The 25328-nt window shown below is 32.0% G+C and overlaps 1 protein-coding gene across 4 annotated transcripts in view; it reads left to right on the forward strand.

Moving 5' to 3' along the window:
* Ten-a (Teneurin-a transmembrane protein) overlaps positions 1-25328 on the forward strand; it is a 115781-nt gene that overhangs the window by 84647 nt on the left and 5806 nt on the right. The window contains exons 2-15 of one of the 4 annotated variants that reach the window (XM_088191619.1): positions 1279-1529; positions 2453-2572; positions 2642-3490; positions 3564-3758; positions 5785-5994; positions 6059-6244; positions 9705-9851; positions 10897-11104; positions 12374-12400; positions 22764-22883; positions 22953-23111; positions 23181-23367; positions 24279-24940; positions 25011-25249. In XM_088191619.1, the coding sequence (XP_088047745.1) occupies positions 1279-1529; positions 2453-2572; positions 2642-3490; positions 3564-3758; positions 5785-5994; positions 6059-6244; positions 9705-9851; positions 10897-11104; positions 12374-12400; positions 22764-22883; positions 22953-23111; positions 23181-23367; positions 24279-24940; positions 25011-25249 (3560 nt within the window). Of the gene's footprint in view, positions 1-1278; positions 1530-2452; positions 2573-2641; positions 3491-3563; positions 3759-5784; positions 5995-6058; positions 6245-9704; positions 9852-10896; positions 11105-12373; positions 12401-22763; positions 22884-22952; positions 23368-24278; positions 24941-25010; positions 25250-25328 lie in introns of all 4 variants that reach the window. The other 3 variants (XM_088191616.1, XM_088191620.1, XM_088191618.1) reach the window with 3 other exon arrangements.

The following is a 25328-nucleotide window of genomic DNA, read 5'->3' on the forward strand; positions in this document are numbered from 1 at the left end:
ATGAACACTGCGGTTTATGTAGAAAAATCCATTGATAGCCGTTTCTTTTTCTAATCGATTTTTAATGAATTTAATGACCTTGCTTGCAATAATGATATTAAATATTTTCTAATAGTTTTTCCGGCCAATTGTCATTATTTTTCTTTTAATGCAATTCTAGACTTGTATGTATCACTCATCATATACCATAAGTACTTAATCATTTTAAATTAATTTTAACATCGTAATTAAGCAAATAATTCATAAATTATGTGGGTCTGAATCAATAGAATTATTTTTTTAAATGGAGCTTTTTTCTCATTTATTTTTCCGAAAAATATCCATTATGTTTATAAGTAAATTACTACTTAATAGCCTGAAAAAATATCGCGAGTGATGTTTATTACACTCCAAAATATAACTCTTTAACCACTGTTTGACAGTTATTATTTTATAGCAAATCCTACCTGTGATATAAAAAAATCTAAATATAATAAAATAAATAATAAATATTGATATTTTTGGTGTCAGAATTAAAATAATAAATGTCATAAATATCAAATGGTGAGAATAAAAAAAGAATTTGGTCAGAATAAAATTATTGGAGGATCAGCATTAAAATTTAAAAAAATAATATAATATTTATAAATATAAATAGGCAATAAATTATTTATTTTAGAAATATCTCATAAAATATTTCGGTCGCAACCGAGCGAGCGTTGATCAGAACTTTGAATACCTTTGAACCATAAATAACTCAACGAATCTATTTAATTGTATGTGACACGAGGGTATTCAGAGCGACGAATGAAGCGGGAATAACGACAGAACGGCGGTGGAAAGCACAAATGTGCTGCAAACTGACAATGTTGTGATCCCAACCAAACAAATTGCCTCTAAAACACCATATATAATTATGCTAACTATCAGTGCAATTTAAATTCTAACCATTTCATATAAATCCTGAACATCTAATATTAATTTTGGCCGCTTACGTTCTGACTGATATATTAAAAGCAAAAGTTTAATCAAATTGGAAACCAAATTTTTGTCCATTATTTTGACCACCGGGATAAGTATTTAAAAATATTTTTAATATTATTATTAAAAATATTATAACTAAAATATTTTTTTTTTTTACTTTCTTGGTTTTCTGCTACATATAATAAAGATAAATCATATCTATATATACTAAATCATACTATTTTTAAAAGAGATATATAGAGTATTATAATTAAGACTTATTTTTTTTAATTTGTATCAGATTTTAATTGGACTGTTGTTTTTTTTATATTTCAGGTTGACTCCTTCCCAGCTACAAGGCGGCATGGGCACGCTGGGCGGTGGCGGAGGCGGAGGTGGTGGCGGAGCCCTAGGGGTGCCCGCTTTTCCCCTGCGAGCCCGCCCTTCTGCGGCACACTGCGCCCCCTATTCGCCATCTAGGTTTCACATCGATAAACGATGCCAGCATCGATGCTCTTGGAAGTGTTTTTCGATAGCATTGATCCTGCTGGCTGTCGCCTTGGCTTCTATGCTCGCCTATTTTGCAAGTGAGTAATAATTATTGTCTTTTAAAAATAATTTAATATATGTATATAACACAGTTATTGGGCAATTAAAAAAATAACTCAAAAATATTTTAAAGCCATCTTAACCGCAAAAAAATATAAAAATTATTTTTATGTATATAATTTGAATCATTTTAAGTGTCAATCTGTATGTCAAAAAAATGCACAATAAACTTTCGGTAAGTTTATAAAAAACTTTTGGTATAAATCCATAATGAAATTTGTAGTATTTTTATATGTAAATTACAATAAAATTGTGTCAGTTAACATTTCTATATCAGTAAAATTGCTATATTTTCTAGTAAATATATGGTTACTGAAATACCTTTATTCATTCATATATTATTCGGCAACAGATGCGCCCATATACCTTCGTCTGTTTATATTACATATAAATATAACCTACCCGCCGGTAAACATATATAATACAATATATTACATACAATTTCCATTATATTATTTTATACTATTTAAAATTTATATAAAATAAATATCTAATATAACTAATTGCACTTAAGCACGATTCCAATTTCCTAACACAAGGCGGTAAATAATTTGCAATAATTCTAACCGCCCCATCGATGGCTATCATCGAATAAGGCGTGAATCAACTGGAAGGTATCAGTACATAATGTGTTCTTTCATTGCATACACAATGGACGTGATATATTTATTTCCCTGACTGGCAGTGATTAATCGCAGTTTTAATTTTTTACCACGTGAACTATTTAAAAAAAAATATTCAATCTATGTAATCTCTCTCGTAAACAGGGAGAAAATGAGTGCTTACGCCTGGAAAAATAAACATGCTTTCAATTAACCCTCGTTTTGACTTAGCTTAAATATTTATCTCAATTAAAAAAGGTCTGAAAGGGTGCTTTATAACAATTTTATTATTATTTTAGCTCTATCTTCAATGAAACCCAACGTGGATTCAACAAATTGTATACTGGTCCAAGATGTGAAGGCTGTGACGCATGACCAGATGACTCAAGACTCAATGTCTACTCAATCACCAACAGAAGGTGAGTCCTAATCTTTGCAACGTTATAATGATAATCTTTCATTATTATATATAGTTTTTATTTATATAGAATCAGCAGCAACATTTGCTGCAGAACGTGCTGCGACGACGCTTTCAGTTCCTCATTTACCACAGCAACAAACGCAAGCGCAGCACTGGCCGCCTACGCTCGAGCTTAGGGACTTTGACGTCCTGCATTCAGCAACTATACCGCCCTTCCAATTCTGGAATTCCGAATTCCGGAACAAGCAACCAGCTTACGTAAGACTCAATTTCACCCTGCCGTGGGGTGCCAATTTTGCCGTGTACGGCAGAAGAAACGTAGCACCTAGTGTCACCCAATACGACTTTGTAGAGTTCGTAAGAGGCGGCAGGGTGGATCATAGACTGAGAAGAAGACGCGACGTAGAAGAATCGCACAGTATAAATAAGGACATTCAATCCCGGCAGCAGAACGCCAATGCTGACGTTTTGAATACCATCTTGAAGAACTACGAAGGAACTGATAGGATTTTATCTGACGGGGAACAAAGAGGACCTTTCTATATCCCATCTCGTAGACCTAACTCTGATTCTTTAGAAGAAGAAGAAGATGATGAACCGTTAGAAGAGTTCCACGTTGCCAAACCTCGTCCAACTATAGATCTTCAATTCGAAATTGACGAACACATCATAGCTAAGAGATCCGCTATTCCCGAGAGCATGATGGTCAACGTTAGCCTTTTACAATATTTAGATACCGGTCGGTGGTTTTTGTCAGTGTATAACGACGAACTTCAACCCCATAGTGTTGAGCTTATAGTATCAGAAGCAGAAGGAATTAGCAATTCGTGTCCGAATGACTGTTCCGGACGTGGTTCCTGCTATCTAGGCAAATGCGATTGTATAGACGGTTTTCAAGGCACAGATTGTTCCAAAAGTAAGTTATAGCTCTGTGAATGTGTCCCTATTGAAGTATTCCACAGATTAATGGTAAGCTACATTTTCTTTAGGCGTATGTCCTGTGCTTTGTTCTGGACATGGACAATACGGCGGTGGGGTGTGCCACTGCGAAGATGGATGGAAAGGACCAGAATGCGATGTGCCCAAAGAAGATTGTTTACCCGCAGACTGTGGTGGCAAGGGTCGCTGCATCGAAGGTACTTGCCGCTGTAACAGAGGGTGGAAGGGCGAAGCCTGCGACGAACGTAAGTATACAGATTTTAACGAATCTTTCCCTTTATACTACTTTAACCCCTACTGACCTTTTACTGTGGTGTGTCCAAGTGATAAATATTGGGTTAATGTAAAAGATTAACCTTATTTTTTCGCTTGAAAAAGTTGACTTTTATTAATACTATTTTTTAAGCAATTGTAATGACTAAAATAATAGAAAAATCTGTAGAACAAATAAAATATTTTTAAAAGAATTTATAACCCCAAATTAATTATACTCACACATTTGCAAATTTATTTTCATAAAAATTTGATAAGTTTGTTATCTTGTAGTTAATTCTAAAACTACAAATGATCAATCGTGTTTTTTGTTCAATGGCAATTTCTTAAAAACAAAATATATAGACATTTCATATATATTAGGGGTAGTACAACAGGTAGTACTTTGAATAACTTATTGCAATCATATTTATACAATATAATAATTTTTTTATCGTTTTTTAAAATCTTATTCCATCTCACCAAATCAAAAAATCAATTTTTATAAAATTGTTTCGGTTTTGAGTTAATCAAGTGTTAAAAATTATTTTTTTTATTCCTCAAAATGTTCTGAAGTTAATATCTGTTGAAAACAGAGGTGTGATAAAACTTCCCTAGACAAAGACTATTAATTTTTTCATGAGTTAATTTAGCAGTATAAGAACTGACAAGTTCCCTTGCTTTGCTCCAAGAAGTCATGCGAAACTGAAACTTCTTCTCTCCAAACTTTTTCTGATTTATTAATTTATCTTTGGGTGTTTGACCACAAAGTTCCAACTCTCCTAGATCAGGGATGACGAACCTAAAGCACGCGTGCAAGAGGTGGCACGTACAACATTTTAACTTATTCACAGATTCTGATGGATCTAATATTCTCTTCATTTTATACTTTATTTTTGTACACAAATAAATTATTTTGCTGCAACACTGTTACAGACATTTGTTGTCATTAGAGGTTGTTAATTTTTTGCTATTAGTCTCAGCTTATATGTAAATATGTAGGTCATTGAAATCTATTATATTTGACTGATTTGTGTTTACATTTAAATTAATTAAATATTAAACACAATGTGCTAAGACAACAGTAATTATCATGTTTAATTTTAATAAAGCGTTTGAAGCAAAATTAGATTATTTAATCATGACGTAGTAACTAACAAATAAACATATTTTCTGAATACAAAAAAAAATTGAAGACGAAAAAAAACTACAAAAATTTAAATAAAAGCTATGACAAAGCTGAGTTAATAGTTTTATGATTATGAAAACCTAGTCATTTATTCTATAGCATATTGTTACAATTACTTCAAACTCTCAGTCTCTCGACCATAAATAAAATTGTTTGCAATTAATCTAGATGCGTCAGCAGTTTCACATTGTGGAGACAATAATAACAACTAAAATTTGTAGACATTAGTAAAAAAATACATTCCATCTATAAAATCTATAAAATTCATCAATAAAAAACTCCTATATCCGATTAATGTTTCCGAGAAAAACTCATCAATCAAACGAGTAACGACGCGATCGATCAAGCAAGTTTAGCCACGAAAAACTTGCCTATCATCGACGCCACCCCCTAGACCCAAACCAGGCCGCAGTATCGAAGAGTATCTACCGCAACCTGTTCCCGGGAAAACAAGCGTGTGACTTGTACATATTTTTTTCTATCGCTCCATCTCCGGTCACGTGAGAAACTAATTAGAACTATTCCCTCGCAAGTCTTGATAGCAATATCCGCTGGGCTGCTAATGCTTTCCATTGAATGTTTTTTTTCTTCGTCTTCCTTCTACGAAGGCAACGCAAACTCTTAATTTGTTCTGAAAACGTCTATCGATTTGTGCGCTGAATTGAGAAGTATCTATTCGAGTGCCGTGTACGCTTACGCCTCTCGAAACTTGAAGTTTCTCGGGCAAACTTCGCCGCAAAACCTGTAATGACGTTAGCGCGGCGCGCTCAACTTTCGGCCTAAAATATTCAAGTTTAATTTTGATTAAAATATATTTCGTTCGCTTTCAGCCGATTGTCCGGAGCCAGATTGTTCGGCCCACGGAGCTTGCGTGGCTGGACATTGCTACTGCAAGGCAGGGTGGCGGGGCGAAGCTTGCTCGGAAGTGGATCATCAAGTGTATCAATGTCTGCCGAGCTGCTCTCAACATGGCACTTACGACTTAGATAGTGGAAAGTGTATCTGTGAGAATCATTGGACTGGAAGCGACTGCTCTCAAGGTACTTATAATCATATATGATGCATTTAAAAGATCTGCATTCGCTGATTTCGATGTTCTTTTAGCTGCATGCGGATTGGATTGCGGATCTCATGGATGGTGCGCCCAAGGAAGATGTCAGTGTGCTTCAGGATGGACAGGAACTCGTTGTGAGCAAAAGTCCTGCGATGAACGCTGCGCAGCTCATGGACAGTGCAAGAATGGAACTTGCGTGTGCTCTCAAGGATGGAACGGAAAACACTGCACGCTGCGTAAGTACATACATTAAGAATAATCCTCTTTTCACTATTTACATAAACACTAATTATAAATAATCAGCAAAAAATTAAATTCCAACATCTTTACAGATACAATTAACCCTTAAATTTCTGTACTTTAAATAAATTCAATTTTTTAAGATTGCTTTTAAGTTTTTTTCAACAAGAATAATTTAAAGAGTGTGAACAAGTGTTGCAGAAATGCATCTGAAACTCATTAAATTATACCTTTGATGATTAGAAAAGCAAAAAAACTAGATAATTTAAAGGGACTGAAATAAACCGAAATTTAGGCTGGAATCTTTGAAAGCGTGGGTTATTGGATATTTTCCAAGAGAGGTGTGACAGCAAAATAAATAAAATATAACACATATTACATGTAAATGTATCTTGAATATTCTTTTTCTTCACTTTAGAAAAATATATTTACACCTCGATTATTTTCTAGTCAATTTATAATATAATGTCAGGAACTTGTAGCTAAAGATGAGCTATAAATACTGATAATTTATTTAATAATTTAGGGATATAACGTAAATGTTGCAATTGTAAAGCAAGTACGACATATTAGTAGTATCGGTTAAGGAACCGTCTTGAATCAGCGCAGGGTATCATTACCGCCGAAACTTGTTAGTCTCCAATCTCATTCGTTTCTGCAAACTTTACCCTCTGCTCACTGCCTCCAATGCATGGTCACTAAGTCCAAATTTGCACAAAATTGCCCCGTAAGTAAGTTATCAGCGTCGTCCCGGGAGCAAATTGCCCGGACACACAAAAGGGGCACAAAACATGTAGGTACCATGGTACCTAGACGGCGAAAGGACCGCGGGCGTCGTGCAACTCTGATAGAATTCAGAAGTTTGTTGGCCGTAAGCCCATTACTGTCTTACGATATTTCGTGTCGAATAAACAAGCCATGTATATGTGCACCGGGCGAAATGGTTGTTCCTGTTGAACTACATATATATCGCTAGAATCATTTCCCTACGCTATTTTCACGAGAATTAATCCCTGGTAGCATGCAATATAAATAGTTGCACGATATAAATATTATGGTGAATTTTTAATAAAAATAATATAATTCAGAGTATAATACCTTCCGATCCGGAATATACGAAGCACTCCTTTATTATTTTTCTCTCTGGATCTTGCACAGCTGCATGGGGACATTTTTTACTATATCTTTCGCCATCTTGATGACGAACATAGAGCACGACATAAATTTATTTTACTCTCATTAAAAAGCGTCGCTTTTCCTCAACCCAAAACAGTCCAGCATTTTTTCAGGTATATAACTGCATATATCCGCTTCACAAATCTACATAAGCCCATTCGTAATATCACTCAATATTAACCAAGTTATTTTTATCCTAATTTATTGTAACCATTTCGATTTTTTTTAATCTTTGAACTGATGATTGGTTATAACCGACAGATTATTAAATTCGTCTTGTCAATAACCTTATTGCCGAATAAAATTAATATATTTTTTTTACTTAAACTAAATTATGGATGATGTGGCATTTTTACTACGAAATCTGACGGTCAATTTGCTATTTAAAAATTTAGCAATATAGACATACTCTTAAATTCCGAGAAATCCAACTAAGGATTAAGAATAAATCTTAAATTCTTTATGATTACGAAAAGTGGTGTATTTATATATGTACATATATAAAAAAAAATATCAGAGATATTCGCATTTCATTTCGTAGCAATGTACACAGGTAAGACATCAATAGAGAACACATTTTCGGCGCAACTTTATATATAGACTTAGTATCGAATCTTTGGATCTTTCCACAGAGGCCCCTAAAGGCTATGTCGCAATTTCCTGTCGCAAAAAGGCATCTTTTCACCTGAAATCTTGTATATGTATGAGTGTATACTATGTGTTATACTTTTATTGTTCGTTTTAAATCTTTATTTTATTCTCTTAGCAGCCGGAATGAAAAGGAAGCCGGAGCAAGAGCAAAAGCCTTAGGTGTTCTTTGAGTTTCCCACCGCAACGTTCGTTGCAGGTTTCGGTTAACGGGATGGATGCCAAAGAGAAAAGCGATTATAAAGAGACTAAAAGTTTCCGCGGCATCATAATAAAACGGGGGATGATGCAAATGCTGCCGGGGCTAAACTAGATTCGAGAACATCAAAGGGCCGCGCCCTTAGACGTTATTAGTTCGCGGAGGGGTTTTTTTTAAATATTTTTTTACCTACAACCTTTTAACCCACATATAGTTGAGGAAATCGCTCTGTGAACGAATGAGTTAGATTTTTTGCGGTATTAATTACAAAGCTCCGTAACGGTCGAAGCGTACATGGTTGGCGGAAAAAACGCTCATGTAAATCGTGGAGCTAAGAAAATATGTGCTTTATTTTTTTATAAAAAAACAATGTAGAGTATCGTATTATTTCGCTGTTTTTATTATAATTAATAATAATAAAATTGTAATATTTTACTCATAATTGTTTATGTTGTATATTAAACATTTTATGAATATATCATTCCATATTCCATATTATAAATTCGTGTTATGCACTCATAATCTCGCGCAATTGGTGATTGGTGACTCTTGCGTACTACCACTCGTCGTCGTTCAACGGCGAATATTATTAATAAATACTAATTGTATTGTTTTCTATGACGCATTTTTATGCAGTTTACTTTTATTTTTTTTTTGTTATCTGATACATACATTTTTAATCTGAAATAATTTGATAATAGTTTACTAAACTAATTATTTTAATTTATAAAAGGAAACTGTACAATTTTAAACTCATTCTGTATCTGTATTCATGAAGGTCCGAGGAGATACTACCACCGCGTCTCCAACCCCACCAAACAAAAGTAAAGATTTTCCCTTGCAGATACGTCGCACGTTAGGGAAATTCTCCGATATAACCGTCTCGCTCTAGCGCACCGGGAAAATGTTCACTTGTAATTTTCTTTTGCAAATGCATTCGCAACTTTGCACGACGAAGTCTTACATATTTAATCGCGAAAAGATTACGCGCTGCGCATACCTACATACGTACGCGTAATTGCGAAGGTTCAGAGGAAAACTTTGAACTCTTCGGATAATCCCACACGTACCGGCAACTTTTATATGCTGACTATTTTTTTAAGAAACACCTTTTTATATCTTACAAATACAAAGCACATCGGTGTATTCCGTTAATTCATAATGTTCCATAACAATGGTCCATTATTTTTTAAAACTTGCGGTTATATATGACACCGTCATACGACTATATATATGTAATATTTACAAGGTAGTGAAATTAAAGTCAAGCGCATTTATTATGCGGTCGGAAAAGGATGACGCCGATTCCGACCGCGCACTTATGATCCAATAACCTTCTTTATTCTTGGCCTTAACAACTACTACATAGTTAAATATACATATATACACTTTAAATACATGTGGACTTATGTAACATTAATAATACCTTTCAGCTGGTTGCGAAAATGGATGCTCTCGTCATGGACAATGCAGCTTAGAATCGGACGAGTACAGATGCGTTTGCAATCGAGGGTGGGCTGGAACCGATTGTTCGATACCCCTGGAACTAGAATGTGACGATCACATCGACAACGATCAAGGTTCGTCTTTTAAATACATTTTCAAAAAAAATATAAATCTGAAAAATGATGTAGAATCATTAGTCATTTAAAGTTCTAAATCTGAAATTTAGAATTTATCACAAATATAATATATACTTTAAAATAAATAGTAGGATAAGTATTATTCTTAATTTTAAGTAGATCGTATACTTGACTTTCAAAATTGTTTCGTTACTATAGAATATGTAGAACAATTATATTTTATAACATTAATATATAAATAGTCATTAACGCAATGCTCACAAATAGACCCCTCCCTTATTTTACTGCGTAAATAACACAAAAAAAGTAAAATTGACTAATTTTAAATCGATTTAAAATTGACTAATTTTTACATAGATTTTTTTTAATTAATAACAATAAAAATAAAATAATATAAAAATATGTATTAAATAAAATTTACATCTCTTTTAAATATAATTTTTGGAAACTACTATTTCTCACTCCTTTTCACTCACTCTCGTCACTTAGCACGCGAGCGAGCGAAAGGGAATGTATCTCACCGTACGCGCCTGATAAATAGTAATTATAGATGCTACAATTCTTTCGAGTATATCATGATATATTACAAAAGATAGTTTTTAGATCTGCTTAATTAACGAAACTGTCATATAAATTAATAATATAATATGCAATATAAGTAATACCTATAATACACTTAAAATATCATTGCACCCTTTTCTTTGTGATTAAGTTGAAATTTTGTATTTCTGTGATCTTTAAGATATTTAAAAATATTTTTAGTCACTATATTAGTAAAATATTTATTTTAGCGTTTTAAAATAATATGTTTTCCGTCGTCGATATAGCTGTCAAATGAGCCGGACATCTATCTCGACGTGAAGCCTGCAAAGCGGTTAATTATTACATGGCATTTTGAAAGTCTAGTATACGTCCATTTTTGGCAGAGCTTGTAAGCTGTAAGATACCTCTGCTTGAATTAGTTGTTTTTATGTATAATAATACACAAATTGGGTCAACTTTAATCTAAAATCGAATATTTGGTGTCGTGATTCCACATCAGATGGCACAGCTGACTGTTCAGACGCGGAATGTTGTTCTCGAAACGCCTGCAAAGAGAACATTATGTGTTTGGCCTCCAACGACCCAGCGGACGTACTCCTGAGGAAGCAACCACCGTCGGTAACGGCCTCCTTCTATCAGAGGGTCAAGTTTTTGATCGAGGAAAACTCGGTACAGTCCTACGCGCACGCCGACGAGTACACCGAGAGGTAAGTCCTCGTATCGCCATACCATTTTATTTATTTCTTCTCAACAACAACGAATAAAAAATCGAGACGATTAGTTAAGTTTTTAATGGTTTTTGCGTTTGTTTTTCGGATTGTGTTTGATTTTTGTTTTTTATAAGAAAAAATATGAATAAAAAGGTGATCGATTTGCATCGGCGCTCGATTCGATAGGACAAGCACGACGCGTACCAACCCTTGATATAATGAACCCACCCCCAGAAAAATGACCGGTCTCGTCCCTGAGTCCCTCCCCGTCCCGTTCCGGACGCGGAACGCGAGCGTGCCTTGTTTTACGGTATCACGTGACGCCGTAAAATATTCACGTCCGCTCCGTTGCTCCGGGATGTTTGTGTATTGTCTAATGTTTATCCCTTGTGTGCGTCTATAACCTTTTTTGTCTGTCTCACCTATCTGTTTCACACACCACATTGGTTATATATTATATTATATAAATATAATAAATAATTTATAAAATAATTAAATGCATACACGCGTCCGTTTCTCTCTCACACCGGATGGAGAATCATAGATTTATTTTAAAAATAATAATAATAATAATAATAATGAATAAATAAGTGATTTACGCTTGCACGCACTTTCCGCTGTCGATTAAATTTTTTTTGTATTATTCGATTTTATTTTATGTTTTTATTTTTGTTTTTTTATTGTTATTGTTGACGACGAAATGTAAGCGTATCATCTAAATATCGAATAATTAAAGATTTATGTACGTTGGCCTCGTCGAACACGAGCCACGGTAGACACAAGTTTTCGCTCACATTTACAGACGATCCATATTTATTTATTTTATTGTGACGTCTTTTATATATTTTTTCTTTTTGTTTATATATATATATAATATGTATTTGTGGCGTCTATATAGTTATTTGCTACTTGTGTCTGTCATGAGCTTGTACAGTAAGTTTATTATATATATATATATTATATATTATTATATATATTTTGGTCGATACCCATTGACAACCATTCATCCCCATTGTTTTTTTTTGTTTTTTTTTATTATTTTTATTTTTTGTGTAACATATGATAAATTTTTGTAATGAGGTGTTTTGTTTTTCTCTAACGGCTGTGTGTGTATGTTGACATGTGGGTGCGAATGTGAGACGACACCAGGAGAAGTAAGCGCGGGCCCCCGGGGTGCTCCACCCCCGGGACCCGCCGTAGCTATTTGTGTAGTAATCTGTCCTGTGTTTCTGTGTCCCCGTGCCGCCGTGTGTCCGCCACTCCTAGCGAGTTCTGGAATTCCTTTACACCGTGGTAAGTCGCCGCCAACAAAACCCCCAAATGCCCGTTATCGACATCTCTGTTTTCTGTATTCGTCTCTTATTATTTTCTGTGTTGCTCTCAGTTGTTTCGTTTATTTATTTGACGGCCTAAATTGCCGCAGCTTGTTTTACAAAAAAAAATATTTATTAAAAAAAGCTTCGTCTTACCCCTGTCCTACGTTTTTATATTTATATATTTATCAATTCTTTATTTTTGTTTTTATTTTATTTTTTCTCAAAAATAAAGACAATTTTGTTTTTTTTTGTCGATTCATTTCTTTGTATGTGTATGTAAAGTATGTGTATGTCTCGCATTAGTTTGTTATACGTAATTCTTTAATTGTTCGTCACCTCACACCGTTCACGCGCGAAGCCACGCGTACGGCCGAATATTTGTTATTTTGTTTTTTATCGTTTCCTTATTTTGTTTTCACTTGTGTGTTTTGTGTTTTCTCACAAACAAATGGCGCGTATTTTTCGACAAAAATAAATAATTAAAAAAACGCGTACGCGCTGCTTCGCACTACGTTCCCAGCTCGCCATTGCTATGTATCGCGCACTCGTTCTCATTTTTGTTATTCATTGTCTGTATTTGTCCCCATTTGTTTGTCTCGTCCACGTGCTTGATATATATATATATTACCAATCCTCCTATATAAAACACAAACACACACACAACAAAAAAACAAAATACACAACACAAAAAAACCGCGGCTATATAAAAAAAAATAACTGGCTTATTTGTTTGTTAATTTTTTGCAATGACTAAAGAAATAGAGAGTTTTTTTAATAAAATACACATATGAAAAATTCTTGTGTTAGAAAGAGAAGAGAATATCGCTCGCAGCTTATCCACTTGCAAGTATAGAGTGCCGTCCAAATTAAATAGCTTTAATTTATAAACTAATATATTCATTGGAACATATGATCGATTTTTGTTAATTTCCATTGGTAATAAACAACAATATTTCATTGCCCGTAATAATAGCAAATAAATGCTAACGACGATCGTTATGATCCTAGAAACTTTTTAATGTGTGTTTTCAATATTCAAACGATTGTTTTATATATTTCATTTTCTCCCTTTGTACAATTGTCGAAATTATCGAAAAATATATAAAAGATTTTTAATCTATTACCACCATAAAAACAGATGTTTTGCCATTGTCATAATGAAACACAATTTCTAGGACATCTGAAAAATGGACAACATAAAAGTCTGGCATTGTCTTTTAATTGTTTAAGAGTGTTCTATCGATCGCTTATTTCAACTGTGTGCAGTACTTAGTGGAATTCATAGTTCGCCTTGATAACGACCGTTCCAATCCCATCAAATAATTAACTGGCTACGCTGTGACCATGATCATATTTTTTAATGTACTACATTGTTGTACTAAATCAGCTACTAATCGCCCATGATCTTGTTTTCATTACATTTAAGAAGAAATTCGATACATTTAATTTTTAATGCACAATTGATGCACACCTTCTCAGCCATCCCAAGCTTTCGTAATTATCTCGAAACTAATAGTAATATTTAGTGCAAGATTTTCGTAACCACTTTCTGCACATTGAATCATCTACAAGTTTGCGAAATTTGATAGTAAGAAAGCATAATATGATATAGCATATGTAGGTTTTAAATTAATCCAAAATACTAGAATTGAACGTTCATATGAAGATTATAATAAGATTTTCGACTAAATTGCCATTATATAAATAAAAAATATTTTCTTATGTCTCTACTTTTTATGCAAATCTAGTAGGAAAATAATAATCAAAGATGCAGAATCGACAATAAAATTTATAAAATGAATGGTATTTTAAGGACTCAACTTCAGTCAATTATTTCAGTTTTATTGAATGAGCATATATATTATATAAACTTGAATTTAATTATTTTTTATTTATAAATTGAGATACATTACTGTGTTAAATTTTAAATTCTGAAAATTCAGCGCTCGAAAATTCCTGAAATAAAAAGACTTGATTTTTATTATATTTGTAGAAACTTAAAAAATGTATTAAATTCCGTGACTAATATTAGAATTGATAGAATTTTTAACTTTGTTTCACATTCGCAAATTTAAATTGTACTATATTAATGTTAAATTGATTAAACAGAAACACTAACATGATATACCAGTGATAGTCGGTTACTAATACCTGAAAGACTTGGGTTTGAATTCCATATGAAAACTAGTGGGTTTTTTTAATTTCTATCGTATCTAAAAGATCAAATTTAGTAATTATTACATAATTATAATTCCGATCGATAATCAAAAATTAGGTTTTCTGAGATAGCTTATAAAGAATGAAATAGATGTCGCTGATTTACAGACTTTGATTACAGTCTAATGTTTTCTTACTTGTGTACTTAGTATTTTTGATTTTGTTTACCTTGTTATACATTAGGCTAACCCCTGGCATATTGAAATAGAAAATTAACAATAAATATTGTGAGCTTTATTGTATCAAAACAAGAAAACTAGCAAGGAAATTAAAATGTGAACTTTGTCTGCTTAAAGGAATATTTTGTTACTTTACAGAGTAAAGTATACTAAATATTTATAAAAAAAAAATTGACAAAAATATTTACAAATATCTTCATTTTTAATTTCTGGACAGATTTTATACTAATAATAGATCATTAATTCAAGATGTAGATTTCCGTTTTCCACTGTTAACGCGCAGCACGCGCACGACAGAGATTAGCCGATTGGCCAGCTAAAAACTGTAGACACAGTCTTCTGCATACAAGGTGTTAATTATACAGCGAGTTGCAGCCTTTAAATTCAAACTTAGTGTTTAGTAGTAAATGTAATTAAAAGCGAAGCGATGTATACTAATCAATTTAATTTTTATTAAATATGAAATTGGAATTAATTATAATTCCAGTCAATCGACTCGGAAGTATTTTTGTTCTGTCTTTAATATAATAAATTAGTATTAACATGAAAAAATTAAAGGTCGTAACTTACATTAAATGAATAACTCTACCACAATCAAATTAATATAGCTCAATATATTTCTGTGAAAATAGCATAAATATATAATCTAAAATATTTCTATGCCCTATTAGGTACTCATAAATTTAATAAATACACAGTTTATATCTAAATTTATAAAGTTTATTGATATGTTTTCGGCGTAAGACGGCACTGCGTTAACCTAGCAAGTACACGAAAAACAAAGCATAAGGGCATATTCTCTCTATTCTTTAATCATTGATTTTTTATCAAAAAAAATGTGTTCGTCGTGTCCGACCATACATCGGTGATGAGAGTTCGGTAATTGTTCGTTAACCTGTTCCCTTTGTCTGCGTCTCACTTGTTTATCTGTCTACCCCAATCCCACCCCCGTTAACCCATTTGTGTTGATCTCCTTACATTCACGCCGCATAACCCCTTCCCGACCGACGTGTCTCCTCGGCGATGACCGACGACGACAGGGCCGAATCCGGAAGGTCGTCGAAACTCGCGCGTGCGAATTGATAGCTAAAAAAGAAAAGCGGAAAGCTCAATCGTAAATTGTCATAAGTAACATGCAGCAGTTGATCCGCGTTATTATTTATTTCTTTTAAATATTTTTTTAATATTTAATAATTCACACCTTGCATGATTTATATTATACATAAAAAATATATATACAACAAATTAAAACGGTTTTATGAACAGGTCATTTGTATGCCGATTTTTTTTTTCTCTCTGAAAGCTCTATATATGTCGTGTTTAGAATGTGTTTGATATAAATAAATATATATAAAAAAACAAAAATGACAATAAAAGTACTATTATTACCGCAATGTGTCAGTAGTTGTGTAGTTTTAGTGGAACTAATGAATTTTTAGATAGCTTTGTAAATTGTGCTTGAATTGTTCATCAATAAATTTTTTCATGAAGAAAAAAAACACAAACATAGATATATGGTGAATCACTTCATGTCATGCTTGCATGTTTATAATGAAATTTACACTTAAAACCATCAATGTGTATATACATAGATAGATGTGTACACCTAAATCACTAATTGCATTATATCATATATAAAAATACAATCTACCACATTTTTTTATTTTTTTTTGTATATATACAACATCTTACAATATGGAAAAATTTTCACAATCATTGAGTATACGTAAATTTAATATATTATTAAATATACTTTTTGTTACTGAAAGAAAAAAATATTTTGTGATTCAATATAAAACAATCGTTAATTTGTAGAAATCATGTGTGACGTTTAGAATCAATATCAGTTTTATATAGTTTCTTTACTGTTTCTAATAAGCCCAGTAAAGTTAGTTTCTCAGACATTACTTAGGTAAGTATTTTTTTTAATATTCATGACTTTCTTATAGATTCAATACATATGAGTACACTATCTAATAAAAATGTTATTTCTAATAATTTAGAATGTATTTTTTTTAATTTTATTCAAAACTAAGTTTATATAATAGGTCTGATATATTTCAGAAATGCTGATTGAAAGAAGTCTTAAAATTATATATCTGTTAGTAGTATGTTTAATTATTTTTTTATTTAAAAATATCATTGATTTTTCAGGTTATATACATTAAAATAAAAGGTGATTATTGCACCTTATGTATGTATGTATTAAATTTTATATAGGTCGATTTTTGTTGTTGTTATACGTCTGGATTAGTCTTTTAGACTCAATTTAATAAATATGAATCGTACGTCCTAATTGTAAGCTTAATGGAAATATTTTTCCGTTCTCGCGTAAGCCGCAGATTTTTCCGATTGTTTCCAAATTAAATTTCGCAATATAACAACCCTCTGGAAAAGTCTAAACGAATTCCCGTAGGAGAGCTCCGTTTGTGCTTATAGTTCCAGAATACGGGATTACATCACCCTTTACCGAGCGTACGAAATCCCGAAATAGCTAGGCTAAACAACGGATAATAAATCTCGGGAAAAAGCGCCCTAGAAAATATAAAGTTGTATGTATTATATGTACAATTTTTCTTTTTGCGAATAAAAAACGCGTATTTATATTGCTCGCGTTCGATAAGCGTCCTCCATTTTCGACCGTCGCCATTTTCCTTTCTCGGAAGTTTTCTGTCGCCCGATACAAAAAAGCAATACTGTGACGTAAGAGCCCCATTTCAGAATTTCGAGATTAACATCAAGAAGACAGAGTTCACCCCCTTCGCGTTGTTTCGGCCGAGAGGACCTTAACTCGAGTGGCACTTTAGAGCCGTACTACAAGTTTCTGGAGCTTCAAACTCGTTTTAATTACGAAGGCCATGAAATTTTAAACTCATATGTATAACGACTCTCTTTTTTTTCGTTCATATATATTTTTTAAATATAGCTGAACCAGTTGCATATTTGAATTTATCTGTCAGTTTATGTAACTGACAGATAAATTCAATTACTTTGTCTTATTGTGTTTTAATAATAATTATATTATAGCGATATAAGAATAAAGAAACAAAAAAACACATAAAGTGTACGGCATCCACACCCGCCAAGCAGCTGCGGTGACTCGCAGAAGTGAAACGTCAAACGCTGTTACGAAAGTAAAGAAAGTTTAGAAGATATTTCTAAGACTTTTACCTAAATGCCTTTTTGGGTTTAGCCATAGCCATAATTCACCGGGGAACGAATTTCTTTATTACATGGATTAAAATGGAGAAAGATCTCTTGCTGAAACGCAATTATAAAATAAAGTTTACTTACAGAAAAATCAGCTTTAATGAACAATTAATCAAAACTTCTTTGAATTTCAAAATGTAATAAATACGAAAGCCTCATGAACTTCACAAAAAATGTACTCAAATATAATGCACAAGCGTTAAACAATAAAGAATGTCTCATTCCGACAAATATATAAAATTCATACATAAATGATCCTTTTCATTCTCAACTTTCTCAACATTTCATGGCGGAAATCATCCGAAATAAAATCAGTTATTTTTATTATAAAATATACTTTTTAAAAGCAGAACGAATTTGTGTTTCTTAATTTAAATAAAATAAACTTATTACATTTGCTCTGTTGTAGTGAAAATATATGGAATATTTTTAACCCTTTGAGAAGTATCGCTGTACATGTAGTGTGGTTAATCTTCACTGTTTTAAGGTATCCCAGATAGTTATATATTTACATATATTTATAACTGAAAAATAATATATAAAAAAAAAAAATTAATGTGAATTATTTCTGTATACAAATACCAATAAATTAAAGAGTATGAAAAAAGTAACATATCAAAAAAATATTTTATATTATTTTATAAAAAATATTTAAAGTCTCTGTATTGATATGAAAAAACCTGCAAACCCGAATATTATATAATAAATTCGTAATATATATTAAGAAAATTTAATAATGGAAAATTAATAAAATACACTAATACAAAAATTAATAAAATGTTGAGAATCGCCGTTTTTTCTATAATCTCTTAGTAAAGCAATATAAAATAATAATACTAACAAATTGACAAGTGTGTACAAATTAAATCACTACTCAAAGAGTTCATAAACTGTTCTTGCCGATGATTAATTACAATCGTATTTTTCTGTTTCATGCGAAAGCGCCCTTTTACAAATAATTTAAAGTTTTAAAATTCACTCAAACATGATCTGTATATTCTCAACATTCGCAACATTCCATCAAGATGTAAAAAAATAGTTTTAAATCAATCCGACATTGTCGAAATAAAATTAATTTCATTTGCTCGATTATAGTGAAAAAATATGGAAAAATATAAAAATTAATATTTAACAGATTTTGACAGCGATTAATTACTGCTGTATTTTTTCCGTTTCATACTTTAAAAGTGCCTTTTTACAAATATATACAGAAATGGTTCGTTTCATTCTCAACGTTCGCAGCATTTCACAAAAAAAAAAAATTTTATCGGGTAGTAATGCAACTATTTTAATGACCCGTTTCTAAGTTTTCTGGAACGGTGTTTATGAGAGTAACGACACAATTTCATCCTGGTTTTATTCTACGTCATAAAATTATATTTTTTCGGCACCCAACGAGCGCAGTTTCTAGTAGCCGAACCTTTTACCTGTTTCATAAGGAACAATTTTAAACACTTATTTTTTAATTGCTTGATAACATCATCAAGTTGATGATGAATTACAATAAGTTAATTTTTTGCTTAGAAGATATTTCTGATATTAAAAATAGACATTTCTGATATTGATTTTTAGCTATCGTTTTTAGCATAGCAAAAATTAGATCAAGAGCATATTTTCATAAAAACAATATATTAATTCAGTTAATATTTAATGTCATTAAGTTAATAACATACAAATAAAATTAATTCCATGCACTCTAGATATATGTCTTTGCCTAAAACCTTGACAACGCCATTTTAATATTTTATGGTTTTCTCCATGATATACTAGCATAGATATTAAATAAATAATTATGTATAATTACACGCCCTTAAAAATGAACTTACCGCCAAATTAATTAAAGGCGTTTCTGCGATAATTTGTCATCTTGTATAAAACCTCGGCTTCGGCGCCGCTTCTTGTTGATTGAGCTTTCAATCACGACTTTGGCAGTTTCGCAAACATTTTTGCCAGCTCGGCGAAATTGAAGCGGGGGTGTTTTTAGAAGGAAATACCACAATTTCACCTTGGCTCTGCAGCGACCACCCCTTGCTCATTATCGTGTCAAATGTCGTGCCGAAATTAAATTTTGCGCCGACTTGTTTGCTGCGGCCCTGTAAATGGCCCGGGGCGACCAATCAAAGGGTGTCGTTTGCAGAAATTTGCAAAATCGTTTACACCGGATGTTTTCGCATATCTATAACAATATCATGTTTGATTAGAGCTGCCATATTGCTGAAGAGAACATTCAATCGAGTGTTATATTTTGCTTAACTGCTACGCAGAACTCAATATAGAAAATTTCATGAATCGAAACCCTCAATAATGTAGAATTCTACTTAATTTAACATTTTTTTACCTTTTTCTTTAATTTTGTGTAAATTTCCGATATACAAATACTCCATCACCCATCAGTAAATAAGGTGTATCTAATTGAAAAATTTGTCTCTAAAAACAACAGAGATCTACAATATAAGGTCTTGTTATTATCTTTTTTGAATAAATTAATGTAAATCACACAGTTTTTTCCTTCTGTAAACTTAACAATTATAGAGCTACATCATTTTTAAGGCCATAGATATAATATAATACTAATAAACAACTTGCATTATTGGATTTTTTCACGAATCAAAAAACAATTCTGAAACTATTATAGTATTTTCAGAAATCGCAGTCAGTAGGCAGTCTTTTAAAAAAATAGATTGCTATGGTTTCACTGATACTTATTATGACTTTCCAAAAAGGTGCATATGTGCATCGTTTTCATGTGTATTTTTATTACTGTATCTGCTATAAATTAATATGTTAAAATATAATGTTAAAAAATAGAAAGAATCCCAAGATAATGATTTTGAGAATTTCGGATTTTTTATTTCATAAATAAAAACTACGATTAAATAGATGATAACATTCACTATCTTAATATTATATATATATCATAGTTAAATTATACATATATATATAGATACAATGTAGAAAGAAGTGATGATTGTGTAACCCGAATGTGATAGCATTCCTCTGACTGTGATTTCTGAATCGAATATAGTATCCGAGGAATTGTTTTTAAATTCTTGAAAGTAAGTAGCGATTTTTTTTGATACTTTTTTCTTAAATGGCTATTTTACTCAAAAAATGAATTGTTACTATATTAAAATGTAATGCGTATTTGGCCGAGCAGCGCAAAATTTATAGATATATTTTCTTATAAACCGACCCTTTACTAAAAATAAGGTTACCAGTCATGCATCTTTTAAGAGGCCTTAAATTTATGTCTGGCTGAGCTTAAGAAATTCAACTTATTTTAATTTTATTTATAAAAATTATATTAACTCAAAATCTGCTACCTTACACAATATCTATGTTTGTTTAATGTACTTAGCTATTAATCTAAAATTGTTAAATTAACAAAGGTCAGATATTCAGACTCGTAGTGTTAAATCACTATAAATACAATCACATTTCAATTTAGAATATGTATTATCCTTTACTACAGTTTTTCATTCTTAAGAAATATGTTATACTCTTCACAAAGCTTTCTGGATTCGTTAAATCTATATATACAATCTACTATGGTGAATAGACGTTAACGATTGAAGGATTACGGAGTTAATAACATGATGTATTTTATACAATTTGTATATAATATGCAACAGACTCTTCAGGACTTTGATTATGTAAAGTTCATATACTATCTACTTATCTATTATGTTGCATCACCTATCTGCACGATATCATGTAATGAGAAGAATACCATAAATAACGATAAAATGCATGTACATATAGACATTGTCATTTAAATGCACTTGTAGCTTGCAGTAAATCGATACAAAAATAAAAAATATATTTTGTAACATATATTATGCATGTTTTATATATTATATAAATAGCACTTTGTAGCTATATGGGTGCTTAAGTACTGTTGTAATTATTTTATTGATTATTTTATTTATATGTGTTATTTCGACAGTTGAAAGTGCAAGCAAGTCGTTATTTTATTTTATTTATATAAATCTAAATCTAAAATTCGTGAAAATTATTCTAATATACCTAATGTATATATGTTGATTTGCTTCTTTTTGAACTTATAATGCACCCATTATTTTTATGTTTACACAATAAATATATTAATATATATATATATAAAACACATGCTTTTTTATGATTATTAAAATATAAATAAAAATTTAAGATGTGATTTAATAGCCTTAACAAACGATTCTAGCAAATAATAACTCATTCAACATTTACTGCAAGTTATAAACAATTATATGCATGATTATTTGATTTATTCCCATTGTTATGCATTGATCAATATTAATACTATTAAGTGAAAATATATTTATATATTAGAATTGATTAAAATGTTTTTTTTTTACTTTATTTAATTTGATAAATAAAACCAAAATAATAGTGTAACGAATAGCAGTATCTATTGATTCCATCTTGATTCATTCATAGAAAAAATGCATTTATGATCATTTTCTAAAAATATATACTAATCCAGAATAAACATTGTATTGTATGCGTAACTAACTTTTGAACAAGTATACATTTTTTTATTTATATACATCAAACAAAGATTTATTCTGGAATAGCCCAAATTTATAATATATACTTTTTTATAAAAAAAAATACACATGTCATTCCTATAATAAATACTTTTCTTAACATGTGCGTTTTTTATAAATTTATTTTCGATACATCAATATGAATAGCATCCCGACTCAATTTTAAAAAAGCCATGTTGTGTTTCAGCCGAGTGTCTGTGATGAGAGGTCAAGTGCTAACGCCGCAAGGTCTAGGAATAATCGGTATAAGAGTATCAGTCGATCGTGATACTCGATTCGGTTTCACGTTAACCCGTCAGGGTGGTTGGTACGTATGCACTGTCTCCACCATGAACCATCTTAAAAGCAATATAATAATCCTTATATAAAAATATAGGTTCGACGTCCTTGTAAACGGAGGCGGTGCCGTAGTCCTACAGTTCCAACGTTCACCGTTCAAACGCCTGATTCGTACTGTGTTCGCACCATGGAACCAGATCGTCGTATTGCCTCCAGTTTATATGGAACTAGACGACTCCATTCGCTCAGAACCTGGGTTTGTACTAATCACGTTACCTTTACATTGTACACATGACTCGTATAACTCATTTTATTATTTTTATAGAGTACAACCTAATCATCATTCTGGATTCTGGAGCTTCCTCGGACTCTCATCATCAATCTTTTCACGTGGCGCTGAACCTTGTCTTGCTCACGATCATGAATTACTTTCACCGAGACTTGCGGGCACGTGGGCACCACATACTATCGGTGGTCAACCTGGTCGTAGCCTGATCTTCGCCGAAACACAGGTATTTGAAATATTTTTATACATATACATATGCAGTACCTAGCCATTAAATTGCTTACAAATTTGCTTTAAAAATAATAAACTGTTTAGTTTCAAGCTAACCTGAAAAACTTCAAGTTGTAAATCATATACTATCTATTATATATCATGCTCACCTTTAAAAAAAATAGCGTGTAATTGGTATGCTATGACATTTTTTCTCTCTTACCAATAGACGACTTCATCATAGAGTTTCATTCCAATGTTCGGTCTAATTGCAGTATTTCTTCAGGGGTATCTAAAACCTTTTTATATTGATATTATACATGAAACAATTACATTAAAGTTCATAGAAAGTATAGATACCCAATTTAAAATTTACTTTGCATCACAATTGATAAAAAAAATCCTGAAGTATATTAATTTTCTTTCATTTAAATATGTGAAGAAAAAATAACTGATAATCAAAAAAACAGCAGCATATCAAAGCTCTTTCTATAATAAGAAAATATATGAAAAATTAAATGAAGTAATTAACAAGTATGTTTTTTTAATGAAATTTACCATAATAGCTCTTAACATATCTTGCTCCAGTACTTTTTCCTACCAAAGGGTCTCTAGAGCTTATTGAAATGCATGTTTCGTCAGGTAACCTTAAAAAAAAGTCTGAAAGTGTATTTGTCATGTACTGTTTTCCTTGCAACTATTGAGAGTTTAATAACCTAATTTTATCTCAAATAAAAATATATATCTCCAATAGCTATCACATAATATATTTTTAATTTTAAAATCAACCTATGAATCATTCTGTGAGTGTTTGCTGAGTCAAAAGTATGATAAAACAATATGTAACATACAACTTTAAAGAAGACATATATAATATTGCTTCTAAACTTCATACATATCCAAATTGATTCAAATCATAAATTTCAGATTGTTCAAGAGTCCATACCGATCCCCGGTTCAGATCTGCATCTCATGTATCAATCGTCTCAAGCTGCTGGATATTTGAGTACAGTACACATGAAGCTGACGCACGAAGTCATCCCACCTTCGTTGACACACGTGCATGTCCGCGTTGAGATTGAAGGCTCTCTACATGAAAAAACATATGAAGCCGACCCCAATCTCACTCACACGTTTGCATGGAACAAACGGAACGTTTACAAGCAAAAAGTATACGGAGTCGCATTAGCAAAGATCTCCATCGGTTATCAGCATAAGGGATGCAAAGAACCAGTTTGGGAATCGCAGACTGCCACGCTGCAAGGATGCGACGTGGATATATCCGATATTGGTGGATGGGGATTGGATATTCATCATCATTACAACTTCCACGAAGGCATTCTTCAAAAAGGCGATGGGTCGACCCTGCATCTGAAGCAATATCCAAGAACTGTGCAAGTTGTGATGGGAACTGGATTACAAAGATCGCTCACGTGTCCAGATCATTGTAACGGAAAAGCTAAAGATGCTAAATTACTAACTCCTGTCGCTCTAGCTTCTGGACCTGATGGAAGTTTGTATGTAGGTGATTTCAACTTGATTAGACGAATCACACCGGAAGGAACAGTTCATACAGTTTTGCAATTAAGGTGTGTCTTTTAACTTATTCTTAATATTAATTATTTTGTGATGTATTTTATTATTAAAAATATTTTTTAGTGCTACACAAGTGGCATACCAATACTACTTGAGTGTTTCTCCTGCCGATGGATACCTTTATATATCAGATCCGGAGAAGCATCAGATCTTTGTAGTCTTGTCGTTGGATTCTTCTGTTCGGGAGCCATTGATCAATTTAGAAGCAGTCGTAGGAAACGGAGAACGATGCATTCCTGGCGATGAAACCAATTGTGGTGATGAAGCTGCAGCTGTAAATGCTAGATTGTCACATCCAAAAGGTATGCATTATTTTTAAACTAGCTTTCGTTCTTGGATTCTCTCATTTTAGCTATATCGTATCCTAACATTTTATCATAG

This window comes from Plectrocnemia conspersa, unplaced genomic scaffold (genome assembly GCF_051122295.1).
Source record: "Plectrocnemia conspersa isolate PC_06_02 unplaced genomic scaffold, ASM5112229v1 ptg000009l, whole genome shotgun sequence".
Lineage (NCBI taxonomy): Eukaryota > Metazoa > Arthropoda > Insecta > Trichoptera > Polycentropodidae > Plectrocnemia > Plectrocnemia conspersa.